The 24,236-nt window shown below is 38.0% G+C and overlaps 1 protein-coding gene across 1 annotated transcript; it reads left to right on the forward strand.

Annotated features, from left to right (window-relative positions):
* The first annotated feature begins 12,190 nt into the window (after positions 1-12,190).
* LOC117792629 (ionotropic receptor 75a) lies at positions 12,191-15,040 on the forward strand. The gene is made up of 5 exons (XM_034632841.1): positions 12,191-12,702; positions 12,790-12,970; positions 13,042-13,172; positions 13,228-13,398; positions 14,068-15,040. The coding sequence occupies exons 1-5, from the start codon at positions 12,191-12,193 to the stop codon at positions 15,038-15,040; spliced, it is 1,968 nt and encodes a 655-aa protein (XP_034488732.1).
* The last annotated feature ends 9,196 nt before the right edge of the window (positions 15,041-24,236 follow it).

Here is a 24,236-nt window from a genome sequence, read left to right on the forward strand (position 1 = left end):
CATCTATACACACAAACACTTAGAGGGTATAGCACCAATACATAGATAGAGATTTATATATTTTAGTCACACATACATAAAACGTCTTTAGGTTGATACTTGGAGACTTGATTTCTAAGTCAATGGGTTCGGCTACAATTTGTTGACCTGATCGTCTTGGGGCTGCAGTCAAAAGCATTTACTTGCGGTCGTTAATTTTAAATAGAAGAGTAGAGAATAGAGGGAAGGGAGGGGGACATGGAATTGGAGAGTGATTAACATCAATCTGCTATGCGTTGTTTACGAGCCAAGTCTATAAACAGTTCCTGCAGTTCGAGAGTCAACGGTGCATCTCATCTTATGCGTCTGGGATGGTGCCCTTATTGATGTGTTTGTTGTTGCCATTAAAAGGTGAAGTTCGATGGAGTTGGAGTTGGAGTTGCAACCGAGTGACTTTAAGCTGCAGCTGCAGCTGCCGCGAAATGTGGCGTTGTTAATGTGGCGAATCTGACAGTTGCCATGACGTTGATTTTGGTTTATTTATCCAGTTCTTTCCCCAACACACATTCAAACATATCGCGCTTTTCTTTTTTTTTCATTTCTCTATTTTGACTGTGCACGAGACTCAATTATGTTGGATTGACATTTGCCGAAGGTTTTCGCATCAATCAAGTTAACTTTTTCAACTGCAACAGGGCGTATACATAATGGCTAACAGCACAGCTGCAATATAAACACATTTCATTTCGCAATTTATCGTTGCTGGGCTTGGGCGCGAGTGGAGTGAAGTGGTAAAGTGACCTGGAAAAATTATTTTGTTACTCTTTTTTTCCTTACAATTTTTTTAGTATTTATTTATGTGCAGTTTCTTTATAAATAGTCTCAATTGCTTTCCGAGACCACACAATTTACACGAGAAAATGGACTCGCTAAAGTGGTAGATTTATGTTGGGATTAAATAAATTGTGGGCACTTGGGTATGGTTAGATCTATCTGATCCTATCAATTTGGATCGATAAAATGCCTGAGTTTATTTAATACAATCTTAATCCATATTCGTTTTATTCAAACTCTAAATGCATTTTAAATTTTTAACTCTTTTTAAGTCAATTTTATCTATTCACATCTATCAAATATACCAATGTGTCCTTCGTGGTTACTTTATTAGCCATTGCTTCAAAAGCCGACTCTCGTTAGCCATTAGACGTATTATTGCCCATAAATATTTGCTTTCAAATTCACCCCACAAAGCAAAAATTATTTCCGCTGAAAGGTCCTCTTTGCCTTCGTATCTTTTTTAACCAACCACACCCACAAGTCGAAATGTTATGGCCTAAACAAACACCAAAAGCAGAGGAAAAGCAAAAATAGAATCGAATGCAATCACCTGTAACACAAAACTAAATACACAAACAAAACAAAGAGAACACATAAATTTGTAAGCCAGACTTTGATGTTGCCAATTCGGGGACGCCAATTAGAGTCCGCGGATGTCCTGTCAAGGATTGCGAGATTGCGATTATATGGCGAGTGTCTGTCTGAGAAGTAGCTTTTATTTGAATGCCCTGATTATGGACGGCATAAACAAAAAAAGCCAAACAAAAACCAAAAAAAAACAAAATAAATTATACAACAATTGAAACGGTCTCAATGTCGGGTTCCCTTTTTTTGTGTGCCCCAAGGAGTGGCCCAATGATTGGGCCCACTTTTCAGCTCTCTTGCACTGTTTTGGTGTTATTGGCAAATTTCGTTTTTGTGTTTCTTATTTATGAGCATTGGCTGGTTGCTTTGGCGTTTTTCTATTTCACTAAACTTTACACGAAACCAAATTTATTGTGAGCGCCTTGCAATAGCTAAGAAAAAATGAAATCAAGTGAAAGGCGAATGCACAAAGCAACAAAGTGGCATGAAAAATGGGGGACACGGCGGGTTTCCTATCCATCCTATACCTACCCCTACCACATAAACATACACACTCACACAGACACAATAAGAAGCAAATTTGTTTGTAAGCAAATACGCGATTCAGAATTTCGTCATAGCTGCTGCTCTGATTATACCCTTTCTAAGGGTATGCCCAATAGGGTGCATCGGTTTTTTCGAAAAAAAAAAAAAAATGGTACCCTATATTCGTAATCTACGGTCAATTCTAAGATGTTTTTATCAGGAAGCTATAGTTCTAAAATCAACTCCTTGTTCCCGCTTTTTGAGTTGAAAAATTTTGCGTTTTTAGTCCTTCCAAGGACAAAATTATGCTTTCAGAACAATTTGTCTTTGTATTTAAAAGTCCTTGTAAAATTTGCCTTAAAATTGTTTAATAAATATGTTCGATGAAGCTTTCAAACAAAGTGTATCCATCTTGTGTTTTAAATTTTGTTTACTTCAAATGGGTATGATAATAAACAAGTATTCATTAAAATTAAGTCAATTTGTACACATATATTTAACCATTATATCATTTTTGCGAATACATCACGAATTTCACAAATATCGATTTTCTATAGTAAACGGAAGTGAAAGTATTTACTTGCGCCATCTAGCGGTCGTGGCTTGTAAGGTGTAAAATTTCTTGTCCATCTCGCAGGCAGGGTATCTAGTAATCGATCATTTTCGACCGCTGTGCTTCTACTTGTTAGATGCTCCTTTTTTGCAAAAACCTCAGTCGGGCTTTTGAGCTTGCATTAAAATAAATGAAAGGAAGTAAATTTTACACAGAATATGCAAATAATGCTGACAACAATGACTGGGCTCTGTGTGAGCGAGTGGGCGTAAGGGGGTGAGGGCGTGGCTGTGTACGCCGTGCTATTAGCATGGACTGCACTGATACAAAAAAGCGTAAAATGTGTCCCATTGTACAGTACCCACAAGAACAGCGCCATTCCCACCAACCAGAAATCAGATATGTGCCTGAAATGTAATACAAATGCGAGTAAATAATGCAGCTGGCATAAATGGCAACAATTATGTTATTGAATTTTGAAAATGGAAAATGGTACAGAGATTTCTATGTGCAGGCAACCATTAAAAAACTAGAACTTGCCACATTTTCTTTTGTGCTGGCTTGAGAGACAGAATAAAGTATTGTTAAACATCTTTAAGACTTGACTTACATATTTTACAGCTTCTGTAGACAACAGATATATTCTTGCTCAATCTCATCTTTGAAATTATTTCATTAAATTAAAGTTAAAAGATGGGTATCAAATCGGACTCACTTTGATTATGATTTGGCCTCTTAATTCATTCAAATTAAAATTAAAATTTAATTAATATCGTTAAAAATTAATTCACACTTTTCTAAAATATTGCTATATGAAAGTGTATCTAACTTCTGAATTTTCTGAAAAGTAATAAAACTTATGGAAATTGATTCAATTAATCGCTTTTCAATTACTTAAACACCTCATTTATTCATTGTATTGCAAGTGTCCAAACTGGTAGCTCAGCCAAAGCGCGGCGCAATCCCGGCCAGCTATTACAAATGTACGAACCACCCCTGGACAGATGGCAGTTTATGTTCCCCCTCCTCACCTTTTCGGCACCCTCCCTTGGGCTCTGCTGGTGTTTTTATTGTACACGCTGCTCGCTTCGACACCATTAATCCGCCTGAAATGAAAGGTGAGCAATTTTTTCGCAAATCCAATTTGTTGTAAAAAAAAAAGAAAGAAATGAAGAAAAGAGCACGAACCGGAGAACGGAGATGCAGTAGTAGGAGTTAAAGTTCCGCCCTCTTATAAAGCACATTTGGCAGTGTGATGCTGGGCAGGTGAAGGGGAGGTGAATGTGTGATGTGGCTTTAATGTTCGTACATTTAAGCAGCTTTCAACTATAGCAGATACCCCACCCTAAAAGCCACCCAAATGGACAGGTGGGTGGGCCATCGCTACTTGTCAAAAGTGTCGGCGTTAAGTGCAGCTTCATTTCTTCGATTTAACAGGCAACGTGGCTCCATTATCGGTTCCCGTCGGCGGTCTTATCGCCAGTTAACGTCAAATGATAATGCCCTCTAATGTGAGCGTCTTTCAGGGAAATGCGCTCCATTGATTTCGCGCAAGTTCAGCGAAGACTTGCCAATTATGCAGCTGCCATATTAGAAAATCAATAAACGGACACTCGTCAATTGAGGTCGTTGATTTGATATACCCAAAACCTGCTCACAGTCACCAGTCAGCACCTCTGCCAATGAACACTTCCAGACGACCAAGAAAAAAAAAAAAAAAAAAGAAAGTTGCAAAATTGTCTCAAGTGTCTTCAAAGTTCTATAAAGTTTCCTCAAGCTGCCGGCCGACGCGGCTCTGTGCGTCATTTCCGCATTTCTTGGTCCGTTGAGTATCAAGAAGGAGCAGCAGCCGCCATTGGAGGCACCACGCGCTCCTCTTGACGTCACCACCTGCTCCCATTAGAGTCAGGTGGCAGGTGGCAGGTGGCAGGTGGTGGCAGCCACCTTGTTGAGCCAAGTGTGCGGTTTGTGTGCACCCAAAGGCCAAAGTTGTTTGGCGAGCAGCAACGAGGCCATCACATCTTGAGTGCTCAGTCTTTGAACATTCTTCGATGAACTTAATGGCCATTGAGTGTGAGAGTACGACTCCAAGTGCGAGTACACTCACTGTTCGTACACTCACCTGTTCGTGCTGTTCCTCACCCAAAAATCGTTAAATGATTATGAAAATAGTTGGAAAACTGCCACAGGTCACGCCCAAATAATTTTGAAGTGTTCTTTTTTCAACACTCAAGAATCGCCATCAATATCCGAATATTTTGGCAGGTGTTTTAGAGACAGCACAGCAGCTTACACTTTAAAATTGAAACTCAAGTTAACATTTGTCCTTGTAAACTCTAATCTTTTGCAGGTAATCAGTATTTGATACTTTTGCGACTATAAGCGGAGAAATTTAGCTTAGCAATATTTGTAGATATTTATCTCCAATATTAGTCTGCACAGTTGGTATCTAAGCTTCTACAATTCTAGTTGGTAAGCTTTACATTAGAAAGATTATTATGAATCTGTAAAAATTAGTTCTTATCTCATCAATATATTTTTCTTTTTTTATAAATAACGTCGTAAGGTATTACTTATTATTTTGACTTTTAAGCTATCATCTAATTAATAGCTTTCATTTTATACTAGGTTCAACCAATTGGAATTTTTACTTAATCTTTTCAATTGAATGATATGCAATAAAAATGCGAAACCCAATTTATACACATAAAAAAAAGAAAATTTGTTCAGATTTGGCGATGTTAGTTTCCTGCTTTTGTTGTGGCTGTTGTCAACAGTCATCAATTACGGGCACATATATATTGATATATATTGATATATGTGTAAGTGTGTAGACTAAGATTGGAAAGTGGGTGGGGTTGGGGTTGGGATCGGTTCGGGTTGGTTACCAGTTACCAGTAATCCAGCCAAGAGCACAAGTGTCGCCAGCGGATGCGTCCAACTAACTAAACTATGCAAATTGGTTATTTTATGGCCGCACGACGAGGCCCTGACTAGGGTTGGGTCAGGAATGGCGAGCAACCCTTTGTTGCCGGCAAGGATAATGGTGGGACACTGAAAATGGGTACCAAGGACAACGCTGGCTAATGGCACAATTTGAGCAACTAGCTGGATTGAGGATGCGGAATCGGATATGTGAGAATTCAATGAAATGGAAACTAACAAAATAAAATTGATGGAAAATAAGAGAAGAAAACAGAAACCTTTAAATGACACCCACACACACACACACATAGACTAATACAGACAAGAAATCAGCGCAAATCAAACGGCGAAGCACAGGAAAAATTGGGCACAACTATGAAGTCCGGTCTTGGGACCGGTAAAGAAAAAAAAGACAGAGACGTAAATCGAGAGTGAGAGACAGAGAGAGAGAGGGAGAGATTTGGGGAAAAAAGTAAAACGTAAAACGGAAGCACAGCGACAAAAGGGCGACTGCCCCCGAACAACAAAAGATGCTGAAACTGGCCGAGCCATGGACATGGAACAATGCCTCCGACGCTGCCGGAGATTGCAAGTAGGCATGCCCGGTTCATGGTGGGTGAGTCAGGCAGGCAGCGGGGGGACAGGGATGGAGTATAACTCGTACCATGCTTCCGTTCAATTTGAAGCCTGTTTGTTGGCCAAGTAGAAGAAAAGCTGACTGCAAAAAACAAAAGCGGAAACGAACAGTTGGCGGCCGATTGGAACAATTGCAGCGCCAGTTGAGCAACAACAACAACAGCAACAAATACGGAACGAAGTCGCAGCGGTGGCAAAAATTAAACAAACATGGCCAACGATGGTAGCTGCTTTGCTGCCGCCATTGTTTGAACTTATTATTGGTACAGTTCGGAGCAATAACAAACACAATCATCGCATGCCATACTCTCGCATACTGACTCTCTGACTTTTGGACTGCCATTCAGTCAGTCAGTCAGTCGAACTGACTCGTTATTGCCTTTCCTCATTGAATATCGCTTGATTCTCCGCAGTGACTTTCTTCCTTTCTCCTTTCTCCCTTTTTCACAATTTTACCATTTTCTTTTCTTTGTTTTCTACATAATTTTTGCGCTCTTTATACCCTGTACTCTTCAAATATGTATCAAGGGTATCGTAATATGTTTTATATATTTACAAATCTTGTATTCACAAATTTTGACAAACATACATTTTTCTGTAATCCAAGAAATAGATATTTCAAAAGTAATCCCAAACAAATGTTAACAGCTCTAAAAAAAATTAAAATATTGGAATATATTGATTATCTCCAATTTACATAGATCATTGGAATTTAGTGACTTTCAGGGTATCTTTGTGAGGTCCGTGGATCTCTAGTAAGTCGCCGACCTGTGACTTAAATAGAACCTCAGGCTAATAAAATAACTGTGCTCGATTCCCCATCATGTTATTTCAAAAATATTACCTTAAGTTCCATAGGAATAAAACGCAATTCATAATAAGTAATATTCAAAAATTAAAATAAGATTAAATTAAATTAAAAATAAAAATAAACAGGGTATCATTAAAAGGGGTTTAACTATTCTACTTATTGTTTGTCTTGCCCTGTGCAGTTGGCATGTGAGCGTATAATTTATAAAAATTATTTGACTCGTCGCCGTCGTCGTGAGCGACGGAAAGAAAATATTTTTTCATCATTGCATCGTTGAACCGGTCAGGGACAGGAAGCGTTGCGGTCAGTGCCTAAAGTAAAAGGGTTAAATTTTCAATGAAGCTGCTTTATTGTTGGCATTGGGTTAAGAGGCGGAAGCACAGGAGGTGGACGTCCATTGTCCAGCCCTTTAATTGCCTCAAGTGTTGCAGGGATGGAACTTTAATTGGACAAAGATGATTGTCAGATCAATGCTTCAAGTTGACAAGTAAAAGGACATTCTGCGATTCCCTTTTTGTTGGCTAACCGACTTGAAAGGGAGCACTTAGATAAAAATATATACTGATAATATTTGCTACACTGCTTATTAAAAGTCTGCTGCATCTAGCAGCAATTCAGTTGAAATTGATATCCACAACAAACTTCAGACAATTTCACGCTCCAACACCGCGCTGATACAGAATTTATAAAACGGAGTATTAGATACTCTGTCAGTTAGTAGATTCAACTTTGTCTAGACTAACTCAACTTTAGCCTGAACTCTATCTAATGAAATGTTTATAAACTCATGTCAAAATTATTACACCCAATGGCAAGAAAAATAAGAGTCATACTGAAAGAGCTGCCAGATTTAAATGCAGGCATCATAACAGACAGCTGAAAAAATGAGAGTCGGCGGCCGAACAACAACAATATTATGAGGCCAACATCAATGACCATGACCAACAGCAAATGAAAAAAAAAAAAAAAAATGGAAACGGCCAAATCCAAACCGGCTAACCAAAAATCATAACCGTCAAAATGGCGGAGACAGCAACCGTAATTGGAAATGATGCTCCAAGTCTCAAGTTGCGTGAAGCATTAATGACACCCCCAAAAGCCAAGCGAGAAATGTTCGTTATTGTTGTTGCTTTGCTCGTTGATGTTGCCATTGTTGTTCTTGTCGCTACTGTAGCCAATGGCAACCGGACGGCAAACAAGAATGACGCTGATGATGCTTGGCGGCTGTGATAACGCGTTGCCGCTAAATGAATTGAATGCGATGCCTTTTAGCTGAGATTAAACAGCGGCACCAACAGAGTTACCATCACCATCTGCCACAACGTAAGCATAGGCATTAGCGTTGCTGTCAACCCCACTCCAGAGAATGAATACTCTTCAATTGCACTGAGTAGCAAGTAAAAAAGACGTAATATTGACCAGTATTAATATTAGTTTAAAATAATTATAGTCGTACTTAATGAATACATAATTAATATAAGATCTTTTGTATATTTTATATGTTTAATAGGCTATTTCCACGACCACTCACATTTGCCACATTTGCTCACATTTGAATGTGGCTCATATTTGGCTTTCCACGACCAAATGTGAAACTGTTTAGACATTTGATATTCACTTAAAGCAAATCAGCTGTTTGGTTTCTGTGCACAAATTATAAAAAGCTGACAATAGCAACATTTTAATATTTTTTTTGATATTATAATTGGCGCAAATTTAATGCCTATTGCTTTTTTTCACGAGTTTATCGATAAACATCGCGTGTTAGATTAAAAAAATACTGTAATTCGCCGGGGCGAATGATAAAAAATCTTCACATTCATTATGAATGAGCCAAAATGATCATTCGGATTTTGTACTGAAATGAAGTCCACATTCGGGCCGAATGATGAAAATGGCATCGAATGAGCCAAATGTGCTGTCGTGAAAATAGGCTATTATTGTATTTATATATTGCTTCATCACGAAGTCATCTAGAAATTGTTGTAAATTATAACATATTAAAATTGATGAGTTAAAATAGATTTAATAGTACTCGATATTTGTATTTTATAAAGTTATAGGATTTTAGCAGAAATTATTGAGAGTTAATTGAAATTATTTTTATAATACTCGGCCGTATTATATTATTCATAAAATGATCTTTTAAGAACTCAAATACTTTATAAACTTATTTGGAATTGGAACAGAACTGCTCTATTTGAATATTCACAATTTTTTGTCGTTTGAATGAATTAAAAATTCAATGGTTGCAAGTTCTGCATTTCCTTGATTACGTTCTTTGTAGAACAGTGTTACGTGTAAGTGCCAAGAATGAACGCTGCATTGCAGAAGCGTTGGCAGTCAGCTGCGTTTTGCTGCCAATCTCTGGTCTACGTACTTACTTCTAAAGCTCTGAAACGGCATTTCATCTTTTTAATTGAATTTTAATTTGTTTAGAATGCGATTAGAGAGACGGAACGAGCGAAAGAGACGAAGTTTCATGGCAAGTGACCATTGCTGGCTTGGCCTGGACCCGTAGCGCAGCGGACTGCAAAAAATCCTGTGAGTCTTGGCCAAGTTCTGAACGAAGTACTACCGTTTTTGCTATAGTTTTTGTTGTTGATGTTGGCTGGCAGCTTTCACAAATCGATTAAATTTAATTTGTTTTCTTTGTCGGCTTTTCGTGCTTCTCGTCATCGTCATTGCGATTTTCTACTTATTTTCATTACCGTTCTCTTTTTGTTTTTGTTAGAAGCAGTCGTAATTTCATAATGAGTTGACTTAATGTAGTCCAACTGTTGGGGGAATTCATTTTCTTTACTCTTAGCCCAAATAGAAAATATTTCACGCGACCATTAAATAATAATGAAAAGCAGAACTAACACAAAGTAAACTGTGGTAAGGTTGAAAAGCTTGCTTCAAATTTTGTTCACAAAATTTAATACGAGTATACAACCTCGAGGTCTAAATTGAATTTTCCCGGGAATTTTCCGTTTATTTAGTTCATTTTTTCATCTTTCCGTAGTTTTGCACTCTGTCTAGCACCATTTGTTGATTTTTATTTCTACGCTTAATTGAAGTAATTTTTATTTTCCCAACAATATTTTTCCGCTAAGGCGGCTTCCGAAAAGAAAAGTTCCCAAATTTGCAGGCTTTTAAATCATTTTATAGCTTCAGGGTGTTTTTTTTCCTTTTAATTGTTGTTTTGTATTTTCTCCATTCATTTCAGCCTACGTGCAAGATTTGCTTTGGCTGCGACTTGAAATGCCAAAATAATTGTGAGTAAAGTACTGTAAAAAATATACAAATTATAATAATGATGTCCGTTATTGTAAAATTAATTAAAATTTATTTTTCTACGTTTTGTGTTTTAAATTAAGATTCTGGGTCCACATCACGTTTGACATGGCTACAAAAAAGCTCTAAGTAAGCTGAAGTCAAGAGCATAATATTGTGATAATTTTAAATAACTGATTATCCAGTGCCATGTCTGACATTATGCGAATATAATTACACTTGCCACAAACAAAAAATGTGAGCAAATTCCTTAAGGAATAAGTTGAAAAAGATACCAGGTTATCTGCCATGTAACCAGACAACGCCGCGGGTGTGAATTGCGTGAAGCCCACGAAATGCTGTTTTCGCTGGAAAATTAACATTTATTAACTGTCAGAGCATGCGGAGCTTACCAAGTCAGATGCCAAATCACTCATCAGAATGCATACGCTAAGGCAGACAGTAAAAGCAACTTCCCGTAGGGCAATTGAAGAAGGCGGGAAAGAGAGCAAAAGGTGGTAAAGTTGAGAGAATACTGAAGAAAAACGTAAGTATATGTACATATACACATGTATATTTATCGTAACATATGAAAAATTAAATGAAAACTTTTTCTTTCTATTTTTTGGCGAATTTTTGCACGTTGCTACTGACATGTGTGACAAAATGTCAAAAGAAAAACACATTAAAACACACACGCAACACACAAAAAGGGAAATACAAAATTTAAACAGAAATATTTAAATGTCACTTGCGCTTTTGCCGCGTTCACGGCATACATGGCGTATGCGCAATTTTTGTCCCTTTTTGTCATGTGTTCGTGGCTTCTTTTAAATAGAAAAAAAAAATCCTTTTTGTCCTGGCAGCATAAAGCCTTCGCGTCGTGTGCGTATGCAGCTCGCGTATTTGATGCAAAAATCTGCGATAAAAAAGCAGAAATTTTCCGCTCTCTTCGGAGGGATAACCACTATGTTGGAAAGGACTCTGACGATGTTGCTCTGCATTTGCATGTGGCCTTGCAGCAAATGCTTTTGTCATTACCGGCAAAGTGAACTAAACAGCCACGCCCACGTCCGCAGGATGAAAACAAAGCAAAGGGAAAACAAAGACGTTTTCACCAAAAATGTCAGCAAATTAAATGTAATTCATTTTCATTTTGTAGCTAGCTCTTGAAGTCCTGCTGTTGTTGCTGCTGCAGCACGTGGCAAGCTCTGTTGCAGCAAATTGCCCGAATGAAGCTGCGCCACACAACGCATGCCATGAAATTAAGTTGCAAGCTGCAGGATTTTCTCTCTCTCCAGTTGCACCAAATTTGCCGTGCTGCATTTTTTTGGTTACTTGCCGACACACACACATCCAGTTACCCACATAAACACACACACAAACGCATAGATGAGGTCTTACAGAAACTCAGGAAGATTCTACATTTCCCTCGATGTTAACACGCGTTTCTGTCGTTTCTTGTAGCTTTTTGGCTGCAGTCGGATAATGTCACGCTAATGCTGGCAGCTTTGTCCTGTTTAATGTTCCGTCTGCTTGTGGTTCTTAAAGTTGGCAAATGAATTGAAAATCTTAAAGCGTGAGGTTTGTACAATTTTCTTAAAATTACATGGGAGAATTTAATTGGATAAAAGTCACTGAAATGCTATCGTGGTAGCTTGAAACGCTTGGATATGAATGGAAAGGTTTCCATTGAAACTGTGCTTTAATCTGCTAGAATTGATATGTTAATTGCAGCTAATAGCATTGCTAATTATACTCTGCACTAGGGAGATATATCAGATTTCTTTTTTATGATTAGGAAATTAATGTGTCATGTGACAGTCACATTTAACGCACAATTTGCCTGTCTGCCCCGCAATTTGTGGCATATGGCAGGATAAAGAGCCATTGCACTGACATAACTCGTAAATTATGCATATGCGCTGGTAAAAGCATTTGCCAGTCAATGCTGCGTGCCTTATAAAGCCAGCGAGGCATCACAGAAAGCCACACCAAGTCAGGAGTTGGGAGAGAATAACAGCAGGAGTAATAACAACGAGAAGAAAAGCCGCTTGGGCAAGTGAAAGTGGCCATATAAAATGATTAAGTTCCAAGTGAAAATAATTCTATGGATTTTTATAATTTCGGCAAGATTTTTATGTGGCGCGCAAATTGAAAACATAAATTCCAATGACCTGCTTGCTTTCGAGGACTTTTTACGCTTCCAGCGCTTAAAGCATGTTCTTGTCCTGCGGCTCCCACAAGCTGAGGAGCCCAACTGGACGCTGCAAATTGAAAGCTACAAGCAACTGCTGGCCAACTATATGGTGCAGTTTTTTACTCCCAACATGGCTGCGAATTTCAAAGAGCAATTTTACTATGAGGCTCCACGAACTGCGGTGTTGGTTAAGGCACTCGAAAGCGATGCTGCAAGGCGTTGGGCGTGTGCTTTCGAATCAGCCTCTGAGGGGGGTTACTTTAACAATAGTCAGGCATGGTTTATGCTGGGCTCCAGTCAGCCGAATCGAACAGATGAGAGCATCATTGAAGAGCATTTGTCTGCATATAACATAAACATTGATGCGGATATAACAGTGGCAATGAGATGGACGCCGAGTGGCAAGTGAGCTGTGTACAATGCGGCGTATGCGCAATATTTCGCTTTCAAGATTATAATTGCTTTCAGCCGCAGCCGCAGCCACTGCCTCAACTTCTTGTTGTACGATGTCTATAGAGTGGGTCAACATGCGCCGCTGCAAGTGAAATCGAAGGGCGAATGGAGCTTGCCAGGTGGCTATAAACTTTGGCCAAAATTCCGCTGTCATTGGATGAGGCGGCGTAGCAACTTGAACAACATCACGCTGATTGGCAGCACTGCGGTAAGTTGCCATACATCTGATGTTGGACGAATGAAATTTAATCAATTGTGTCTGCAATCTCCAATCCGCAGTTGATTGAGAAGCCCACGGGCTATGACGATTTGAGTTATCTTAGCAACGATAGGCAACTCCTTCAGCTGGATCCGATGCAGCGGAAAACCTATCAGCTCTTCAAACTTATGGAGAGCATGTTTAATCTGAGGTACAACTCACAACGAGGCTATTATTTTTGAGGTAAAAATAATTGTTACTTGCAGTCTGGATGTACGTTTCACCGACAATTGGGGGCAACTGCAGCCAAACGGCAGCTGGTCGGGGGTCATGGGTCAAATCACAAGCGGAGAGGCGCACTTTGCCCTCTGCCCCATACGCTTTGTGCTGGACAGGCAGCGTTATGTGCAGTTCTCGCCCGTGTTGCATACACAGCTGTAAGTGGAAAGTAGTAGAATTACTGATGCTAAAAATCAGGGATTTTGTAAGATATATATTTAAAAATGCATTTTTTTGTTTCAATTTTTAACAAAAATGGCAAATGAGAGGTTCTAAGCAGGGATGGTAAATAATAATTAGAATGTTTTTTTTTCATTAAAAAAAATCATGAAATATACCAATATTCTTCTTTAAGGGTAATCTATGCTTTATCATTATCATGATAAACTTTCAGTTATGCCTTAAAACTTAAGCAATAATCATTATTTTTGAGCGAAAATTAAACTCGGAGAGTTAAATTTATTCAGAGACCCTTGTCAAAACTATATAAACAAATTATAAGCTAGTAAAATATATAAAATAGGTCAAAATTACAAATAAAGTTTTTTGTTTCAGTAAAAATAATCAATATTTTCGATTAAAATTAGGAAAGAATACATTTTTATGAATTTTATTTTTTTGTTTAAATTTTCAGCTTTTAAGTTAAACTCAAATTAATCATTATTTATATTGATTTATATTTATAATATTAAAATGTAATTTCATTCTATAATTTTTTAATTTTAGATAGAGAAGTAATACTTTTAAGCAGCAACTAAATAATTTCAATTTCTTTAAAATTATTTAAAAATAATTGTTACAATTTCTGCTCAAAATCTTTAATACAGCATCCACTTTTTGTTTCGCCATCCACGACGAAGCAGTATCCGCAACATATTCTTTGAGCCGCTGAGCACGCAAGTCTGGTGGTGCGTCCTAGCATTGGTGGTGTGCAGCACGTTGCTGTTGCCGTTGCACGTCGACTTGGAGCGACGGCAACACACGTTGCAGCATCAATTGCCGGCAGTGGGAGGACACGTGGCATTCGCTTGGTTCACTATACTGGAAACATATCTGCAACAGGGTCCGGCATCGGAGCTGTTCCATCTGCCGTCCACTCGGCTGTTGATTAGCGCCAGTTGCTTGTTCAGTTTTATGCTGATGCAGTTCTATGGCGCCTTCATTGTGGGCTCCATGCTGTCGGATACACCACGCAGCATTGTCAGTCTCCAGGCGCTGTACGAGAGCAGTCTGGAGATTGGCATGGAGAACATTTCGTATAATTATGCGCTATTTACCAATACTACCAACCAACTGGTGCGAAATGTCTACAGTCAGCGCATTTGCCGAGGCCATGGTCAACAACTTAACATCCTGGACATTCATCAGGGTGCGGAGCGGATTCGAGAGGGTGGCTTTGCCTTTCACGCGGCCATCGATCGCATGTACCGCCTGCTTATCGAGTTACTGGACGAGCAGCAGTTCTGTGAGCTTCAGGAGATCATGTTTAATCCACCCTATGTGTCCGGCTCGGTGCTGCCCAAAAGTTCGCCCTGGCGCGAGCACTTGGCCCAAGCCGTGCTCCATCTGGGTGAAACCGGTCTTATGCAGTACAATGACAGGCTGTGGACGGTGCCAAAGCCAGACTGTACTCTAATTAAGGCCACTCAGGTGGAGGTGGACCTCAAGCACTTTGCACCCGCTCTCTTCGCACTGCTCTTGGCCATGTTTGTCAGTTTCGCCGTGTTCCTCGTCGAACTGCTGCTCGGATGGATCAATGTGCAGCGCAAACAAAAACAGAAAGCCAAGTCAGGTGTCTAAGCAACTATGATACTTTTGGGATTCTCACCCTTTTTGTTTTAAAATTTGGCATTTTTCATTATTTGTACTTACAGTTTTTACAATAAAACAATTTGTTTTATAGTGTCAGCGCACGTAGCGGATAGAGATGCATAATACGCCACAAATTAATAAAAACCCGCAATTTATTTCAGTGATGTGTAAACAGAACCATCGATGGCACTATCGAACACTATCGTCAGTGCGGCACCATCGATAGTAGGCCGACTCGATAGTGCTCCACCATCGATAGTGTCGATAGTGCCATCGATTGTTTACCACCTCTAATGCATATCCCTTAGGTAATAATTTAAAATTACATTTTGATTAAATTATTATATAGCCATATAAAAAGAAATGCAATTAATAACCTTTTTATTGCAATTAAATTATTTAACAGAAAACGCGAACTGCAATTGAGTTGCAGTAATAACAAATAGTAATAATATCGTATTAAAATGCAATTTGCGATTGCCGCACAATTGGAGCCTATAAAACTAAATGGTTATGGCCTGGTTATGTCTTTGAAAGCATTTACCATCTGGCCTCACGCATAACCTTCAATTACATTTTTATAATGTGACACAGACAAATGGCCCAGTAGCCGGGGTAAAGTGCGTCTGGCCCTGATCTTGATAGTCTCAAAGAGTCGCGACTGACTGCAATTAGACCTGACAGTTAGAAAAGTGCTCCACTAAAGACCTGACATGCTTCGCAATGTTCTCTCGTGTAATTGGACTACATTATATCCTATCAACGTGGTCGACTGTCTTGCATGTGACTTAACAGCCAACTAGTTGCGGTGGCTCATAAGAAAAGTTGGCTTAAGTACATGAAAAGTATATGAAAATTTAATGAAAATGGGATTAGTTCTGCTGATGGCTACAGATAAGTTCTTATTTTAGTCAAACTCTACTCACCTTGCTTATAATCATATTTATCTAAACTGTTTAAAAACTTATTATGTATTCAAATTATCAAAATAAATTATTTAATATTATATTGAAATAATATTCTAAAAGTAAAATGTGCTTTAAAATTGTTGATAAAAATAGAATAATAAAACGCAAACAAAACAAGCAAATATAAATTGATATTTTCCATAATTATATTATAATTATTAATTGCTATGTATTTCCAAAGTATTGTAGTTTTCATTAAGACTTTACTGTGTTATTTGAAAATCGATTTGTGTTGTGATGAGGCACCGAATTGATTGCAATGTTGATTGAAATATATACAAACATATTAGCCATATATTCTACTCAATCGAGTGCAATTCGATATATTCAGTTGTCTCGGCATCTTCTTCTATACACACATCAAATTATGCAAATTTACAACATGATTAAGCTCGCTTTGCCAGACTTGGTTCTGTTCATCGTCATCATCATCATCGTCTTGGGCCTGTGTTTGTTTAGCAATTCAAATGAATTTTCTTGCCCCCGATATCTAATGCCTTTTGGCTTGTTGGTTTGCAAACATTTAACTACATATCTATTGGGCTCTTTGGGTCTCGGCTCTCGCTCCTCGGTCCTGTCGAATCCAGCTGAATCCTTACTTGGTATATAAATTCGTAGAATTTGTTCTCGATGGCCTAGCCATTTGCTTGTTCCTCTGGCCAAGTATCAATTGTTCGGCATTGGTGCTTATTTATGCATTGTTTTTGTGACAGTTGCCGATGTTGTTAGTTGTTGTTTTTGTTGTTGTTGTTGTTGATGTCTGCATGTGGCCTATGCATGTACTTTATGGCTTATGCTTATAGTTTTACCATTGCTTTGCTCCATTGTGAATGAATTTATATTGCTTTTCAAGTGTTTAAATGTTTGTTTCATGCCTCTGATGGCTAACGAGGCGTATACGTAATGGAGTTCCTGCACGTCTAATTTTATTGGAATGGACGTATTAAGCGTGGAGCTGTCATAATGATGCTTTAGACTGGTTTATGCTAATTTCACTAACGCTTAATATGACAAAATATAACAAGGTCAACTAAACATATTTCTACCGAATTAAGGCTAGCCAGTCAGAGGCAGACAGGCAGCTTTAGCTGTGCCAAAAAAAGACTGGTTTACAATCACAGCTTTTGTTATGCCAAAATAGAATGTTTTTCCAACTCGATTTCCAGTCTTAAGATGCCTAAAAGCCACTAGAACAAATCCCTGTGCATTAGTTCTGCTTACAATAAGTTATTTTTGTAATATAATAATCAGCTTGTGATTATTCAATTTCCTGGCAGGTAAATGGCAGTTCAGCTTATTCTCAATGTGGACTAATTAGCTTAACAATTTTGATGCACAAAGTTTCAATGAAACTGAATGTTAATTGTCGACAGTTGAAAATACCAATTTCATCACTGAAATAGTTCAAATAACTTGGTTTATGCAATTTTAATATTTATTTGTTATTTGTTCATTTTCAATAACATTTGCACTTGTTTTATGAGAGTAAGGGAAACAAACCAGATACAAAATCTAGCCACAAGTAAAAGATCAAATCAAATTAATATTAATTGCTGAAATTCATTCAACCGCATATTAATCAAGCGAGTAAGAAAGAGACAATGTGGGGAAAAAGATAAAAAAATTCCCTCCTTATTGTTGTGGGAGCGTAACATAACAATCTGAAATATTTTCACAATTTATGGTGTCTCCGTTTACTGGAGTCCTTTCATATCTCCCTTCTTGCCCTCACCTCCTTAGATTGTGTCCTGTTCTGTCCGATTGTCGAGTGGAAAACTTTAGAAACTTTTGCGCTGCATTTACACGGTTTCCTGCTTGCTTTTACCACAACTCCTTTCCCCCGCACCCTTTTCCCTTCTCCTTTTTCATCTCCTTCTTTTAGTGTCGTTCTGCTGGTGCCTTTGGGGCTGCGCTGTGCTTGTAGCTCGTCTGTGTTATGTGCTTATTATAAAATAATTAAGTCCTTTAGGAAATTATAGTTCTTGTTGCGTTTTCTTTTTTGTTTCGCTATTGCTACTCAGTTTCTTTTTTCGCACAATCTGTGTGCGATTTTGCTGGATTTATGTTTGATTTCCCATTGTGATTTCTGCACTTTTCTACACAATTTTGTATTTTCTCTGTCACGAAAATTTATGAATTTAAAGTAATTTTACAGGAAATTATATATATTAAATTAAACTAAATTATATTATTAAATCGATCTTCAAATTTTAAAATTAATTTAATTATATTATGTATGGTTTAAACAGTAAATTTAAGTATTTATTTAAATTGCATTTTATTTGCTTCGAACTTAACATAATTATTCCTGAAAATAAACTAAGCCTTAGTGAACTATTTTATGTCCCTGTCTCTGTGTTTATTTTCTGCTGTTGGCATATGGGTAATTTATTGTGTATCTAATTATTTTCTGCTGTCTGCGTAACTTTTGTTATTTGCCTCTGTTTGCATCTGAGTTGCCATTGTCTATTGGCCATTGGCCATTGGCCTAATGACCAAACCACACTATGGCTTTGGTGTGTCTGAACATGTCTCTATTGAAGCACAACCTAAATCTTTTAACACTCAGACTGTGACAGTAGTGGTCAGGGTCAGTGTCCTAGCACATGTGTATATTCATTCGGAATACAGGCAACTACGCAGACAGTACATGATCTATGCAATGGTGTTGCTTTTAAATTGATGTATCTCTAGCTGAAGCGCACTTTAAAAATGCATCACATGAGCCGACCATCCATTTTAAACATGACATGGAGTATGACAAGTGTCGGTAGCAACGGGCAGTAACCTCACAACACTTGATAAATGCCCGCAAGATACACAGACAACAACCAGCAACAACAACAACAACAACGAACACAGCATAAGATTGAGGTGCACGTGCAATCAGCTTGAAACTCATCATTTCAATCACTTCGGCAATGGAATCAAATTAATTCGACCAAACAGAAGCTTAAGATTGTGTTAATTGGTATAAGTAAAGATAATTGATTAGATACATACTAATACAGTAAACATATGTCACACAACAGACCAAAGTTCTCATTTAATATGAGAAAATATTAAGATTATATATACACTAGATTTTAATTGGCAAATGTAAATGCAGCATAAAATTCAGCTTTGGATATATGTATTTGACAAACTAAATTATAATTTAAGGATTCATTTGTCCGAACAGATGCCTAACAAGCATTCTATTTTGATTTGATTGACTTGCTTACTGTTTGACCTATTGACTGACTCATTACTCAAATGATTGAGTGAATGATTGACTGACTGAAGAAATAACAAATTCACTCACTAGTTGGCTTACTGATTTAGTGATTAATTGAATGGATTACTTATGATTGAGTGACTGATTAAGTGTTTGATAACTGATCAAATCATTGTCCAACTAATTTATTGAAACTTTCTGTTTGGAGAAGCATTAGTGCTGAAAGTGGTAATACGAATATCAGTGTAAAAATCAGTTATTTTCGTAAATTCTATACAACAGTTTTTCACTGGTTTTTCGAACATCTGCGACTGTATAAATATTAATATTTTCTACTCGGAAGTCCCAATTTATTTATTAGATTATAGTTAGAAATCATTAAATGTTTGGTACGATTACATGTAGTTTATATATTAGTTGTCAATAATCACATTAACCGTTCAGAAACTTGGTTCAAAGTCGAATTAGCATGCAAACTAATTCAATCCACTCAGACTCACGCAATTCACTCACTGCACTCACTCTATTCGCTCCTGGTGAAGCTGATAGTCAATCCTGCTGTAAGTTGACTGCCGTGATTTGCGGCTGTTGTTGCGAGTGTGTGCATTTACCTGCGAGGAATTGCAGCACTCAGCTAAATTGTTTGCACAGCAACAACAACAGCAACAGCAACAGGAGCAGCAACAACAACTCCCGTAAACAAGGCCAAAACGCGTTGATCCTTGAACGTGACAAGGATAATAAGCGCTGATGGGCAACAGCAGCTGACCTGACCTGACCTGTTAACTGAATTGAAAACATACAAAATCATGATACGAACTACCAAAATAACTGCAAATATTGATACATGTCGCTAAATTGAAGAGTGGTAATTTTCAATGCCTATTTGATTGCAGTGCTAGAGATGCTAATCAATTGTGAAGTCAGTGAAAAACATGGCCAAAAAGGCGACCAAAAACAAACTGAAGCCGTTAATCAAATAAAAATTTATTTGCCATTTGGTCAAGTGCTACACATCTAACGAATTAATCTTGGTCCGACGCTGTAAAAACTAACAACATGTGTGTATCGCCAGCTTCGAATCCAACTACATTCGCATCCACATTATGTATCTGAATCTGTATCTGCATCTGTGTCTGTGTCTGTGTCTGTATCTGTAGATGCACATGTAACTGTAACTGTATCTGCGGCGTGTCTGCATGTACTCTGCATAATTTGGACGCTTTGTTTTTGGGTCATGGTTTGGATTTGGGTCTGGTTTCGGTCTTTGGACGGTTTTTCGTTTGTCAGGGCCCATTTGGTGCATAAATTTGCATGCCAATTGGCTGTTGTTCGACAAGCGACGTTGTTGCTGCTGTTTTTGTAGTTGTTTATTGCTACGCTTCTGGTTGCTGTTGTTGTTGCTGTTGTTGTTGTTATTGTTGTTGACGATTTGCCATTTTAATTAGACAGTGTCCTGTCAGCTGCCTTTTGTCCAACCACACGTCTGTCCGTCTAGCATTTGGTTTGATTATGAGTATATGGCATTGATTTAAAGTTGCGGTCACATCCCTAAAGAAGAGGGAATTATGAATTACCCATATAAGGATTTTAAATAAAATAATAGTACCTGAATAATTACAAAATGTTGTAAAAACTTGACACCAAAATATAAATAAATATGTTTGTTAATTAAAACCATATTAATTAAATATGTCACATACCACAGGAGTCTGTTTCCGTTAATGCTGCGCATCCGTTGAAAGGTACATGGACACACACACACACACACACACACACACACACATATGTATGCATATGGTATTTGTGTGCAAATTATACTTGCTAATTTCGAAACCTTTTTATTTGCAGCTACAAACTTTTGCATCCGTTAATACACACACACACACTATGTGTTTTTTTCAAAACCCTTGCCAGCAGGCAGACGGCCACAAACCACACACACGTACACCAATAGACACAGACAGCCAATCGCGTTGCCATTTCCGTATCCGCTTTTTGAAACACTCGTGTGCGTCTGCGGCCTTCATATGTATCTGTTTACCTGTGTAAGGGTGTAGGTATATATGTGAAGCTCTCTTATTGACATTTCTGCTGTAAATTGCAACCAACTTTATGGCAAGCTTAATAAATTAAAATAACAAGTCAAATAATAAAACAAAAAAAAACTGCAGCTCGTTTGTGTTTTTAAGGAATTCACAGCTCCAGAGAACAGCATGCAATATGTAATAGTTTTTATTTATTTTTTTATTTCAGACAATTAAACTACTTTGTCGCTTTTAATAAATACTTTAAGTATCTGACTGAGAGGAGATGTAATGCTTTTAAATGTGTATATAATACGTTTTCATATTAAGTTAACTGAAAATTGAAATGTTTTATTATGGATATTTCTAATTATGCGAAATGCGCATAGTCGAATTGCAGTTGGCTTTTAAAAACTTTTTCATATGATTAGCTTATAATTAAATGCCAAATTATTAAGTTTTAATATTGTGAGAAGTTTCGTGTGTGCACGTGCTAAATGCCACACAGATATAAAATTCTCAAATGTGTGCATAACTAGAGTGGACTGTACGAAAACGTGTTTTGAACTGCAAAATATGTTGAGTTTCTGCATTTTGTATAATTCTAAATATAATTGCATTTCAAGTCTAACTTTAGCTCAAATAACTCAATTCAATTAAGCATTTTAATTACCTTTAAACTTGAATTGAAAATTATTTAGAAACGTGAATATTTAATAGAATATTATTTAGTTTACCTACAGCATTTTGTGGTATTTTTAATTGATATAAAACGTATTAAAATATGGCCGCAGCAGCCAAAGTATTTTAATAATATATATTAAAATATTTCATATTCATACCATAGAAAAGATGAAATCTTGAAGCAAGAACATAATTAAAAGTGTTGCCTACTTGCTGACAACTAAGACGAAAGACACAAACTCATGTTGCACACAGTCAGAACCGGAAGCAGTCCAAAGGAGCGGAAACTAAGTCAACAACTTTCCATTTTGTCAATGGTTGTGCTGTTTGGCTTGGTTGGTTGCCTCTTTGCCTGGTTGCCTACTTGGCCCGCCTGTAAATGACACACTCTGCATATGAAACTAGAAATAATTTTTCAATTCACAAATGAAACTTTTCACACACAGCTGCAGATCTGAGCAAACTTTAAAGTTTGCAATTGCAGCAATGGGACTCCCCAAAGAGTATAGTGGTAAGCCAGCCGAGGTCGAGTCGTAACAGAGACAGAGACAGAGACAGAGAGAGAGAAAGTGTGTGAGAGAGAGAAAGAGGGGATCTGAATTGTATGTTGCCCAGTTCAGCTGCAATCGTCATTTGCAATGTTGCTGCTGCTGCTGTGTATTTCTTGGGGTTTTTCGCCATTTCTGGCTGCCTTACTTTTGGCGTCGCAAACTCCAGAAGGAAATTACAAACCAAAGTAAACGCCAAAAGCGTCGGGTACGAGATTCAGTCCAGTTGCAGCAGGCAAGTTGTTGACGCAGGACGAGCATCGGGCGCCGGGCGCTGAGTGTCAGTGTCATATCCTGTGCCAAAAGTGCACACAGACAACACACACTTCCCCTTCACAGTACTTCTACACCCCGCTCGGTATCTCTCTGGTAGACGAAGCCCAGCCTGGAGAGCAACTGCACATTACAAATGAATAATTTATGCACGCGTTCAACTGCAGATGGATGGAGTTGGAGCAGCTCGAAGCCACTCACACTAAGGACTGCGGTGGAGCAGCAGAGGGAGAGTGCGAAGACGACAACAACATAGTCCTGGTCAGCGCCAAATGAGTTGCGGCAGCGTCTCTCTGGTGCCGTAAAAGCCAAGCCAAGCCAAGCCAAGTCAAGACGAGACGAGGCAAGGCAGGAGACGGGAAGCTGTTGCTCGGCATAAACTAAAATTTTGCCCAAACTCTGGCCTGGCCAAATTACATGGCTACGTGCTGTTGGTGGCACTGCAGCTGGATGTGGGTCTGGTTCAAGTTGTGGCTGGGGGGTGTGAAAATTATCTGCTTGGCGCGAGGCACAACCAAAAAGTAGACGGAAGAAAGCTTCGGCTCAAAAGTTATTAGAGCTAAATTTTTGCCTTTGCCATTGCTAAGTAATGGCCAAGTGCATATCTCTCAGCACATATTGAGTTATGACTTAATTGGATAAGAGCCAGCTTACCCCAACTCTTCCCTCCAGCAACACACCGCAACAGTTCAACGTCCCTCGGTCGGAGGGGAAGTTTGCTAAAAGTTTTCCCTGCACTACGTCTTTTTTTGTTCTCATACTTTAAATGGCCGCAAGATCGTGTTTTCGTCTTCCGCTCGGGTTTCTGCCCATGACTAAGTGCAGGAGGTGACAGTTTTTGGGACATGGGAAAAGTTCTAACTATAGTTCAAGCAACTGTACTAGTTCCCTACTGTACTAAGCTTTATTAATTGAGTAACATGTGTCTTTTGTCTAAGGTTTGATATTCTATATTTAGCTTTCTTTCGGTAATTCTATTCTAGTTTGCCACATTTCTATTTGAAATTTTTGAAAGCAAATGATAAATGTAACAACAAATTGGGCAGCAATTCTGATAAATAAATTTCATGATAATTAAGTTTGTGACATTTTTTTATTATTAACAAACAACTATTTTTAATTTGGTTCCTTTGGGATTACCATTGGGCTCATATCATCAACTGCGTTGTGTGACGCAAATTTAAGACTCGAGCAATATCGAGTTCTATGGACCTCTCTAATACCCTGTACTGCTGAACTAGGCAAACTTATTCCTCTCATTTAAATAACCAAATTCATAAAATTTAATAGGTACATATATAACTTGCTAGTGATTGACTAATAAACATTGTTATGAACATGCTGGTAAATATTTAATATCAACAATATTATGTTCTATTATATACCCAGTACACTCAATCAAATATCCTATTTGTTTTTTTTGTTAATGTATACCTTTATTAATTTTATTCACATTAACAGGGTATT

This window comes from Drosophila innubila (assembly GCF_004354385.1).
Source record: "Drosophila innubila isolate TH190305 chromosome 3R unlocalized genomic scaffold, UK_Dinn_1.0 2_E_3R, whole genome shotgun sequence".
NCBI classification, from domain to species: Eukaryota; Metazoa; Arthropoda; class Insecta; order Diptera; family Drosophilidae; genus Drosophila; species Drosophila innubila.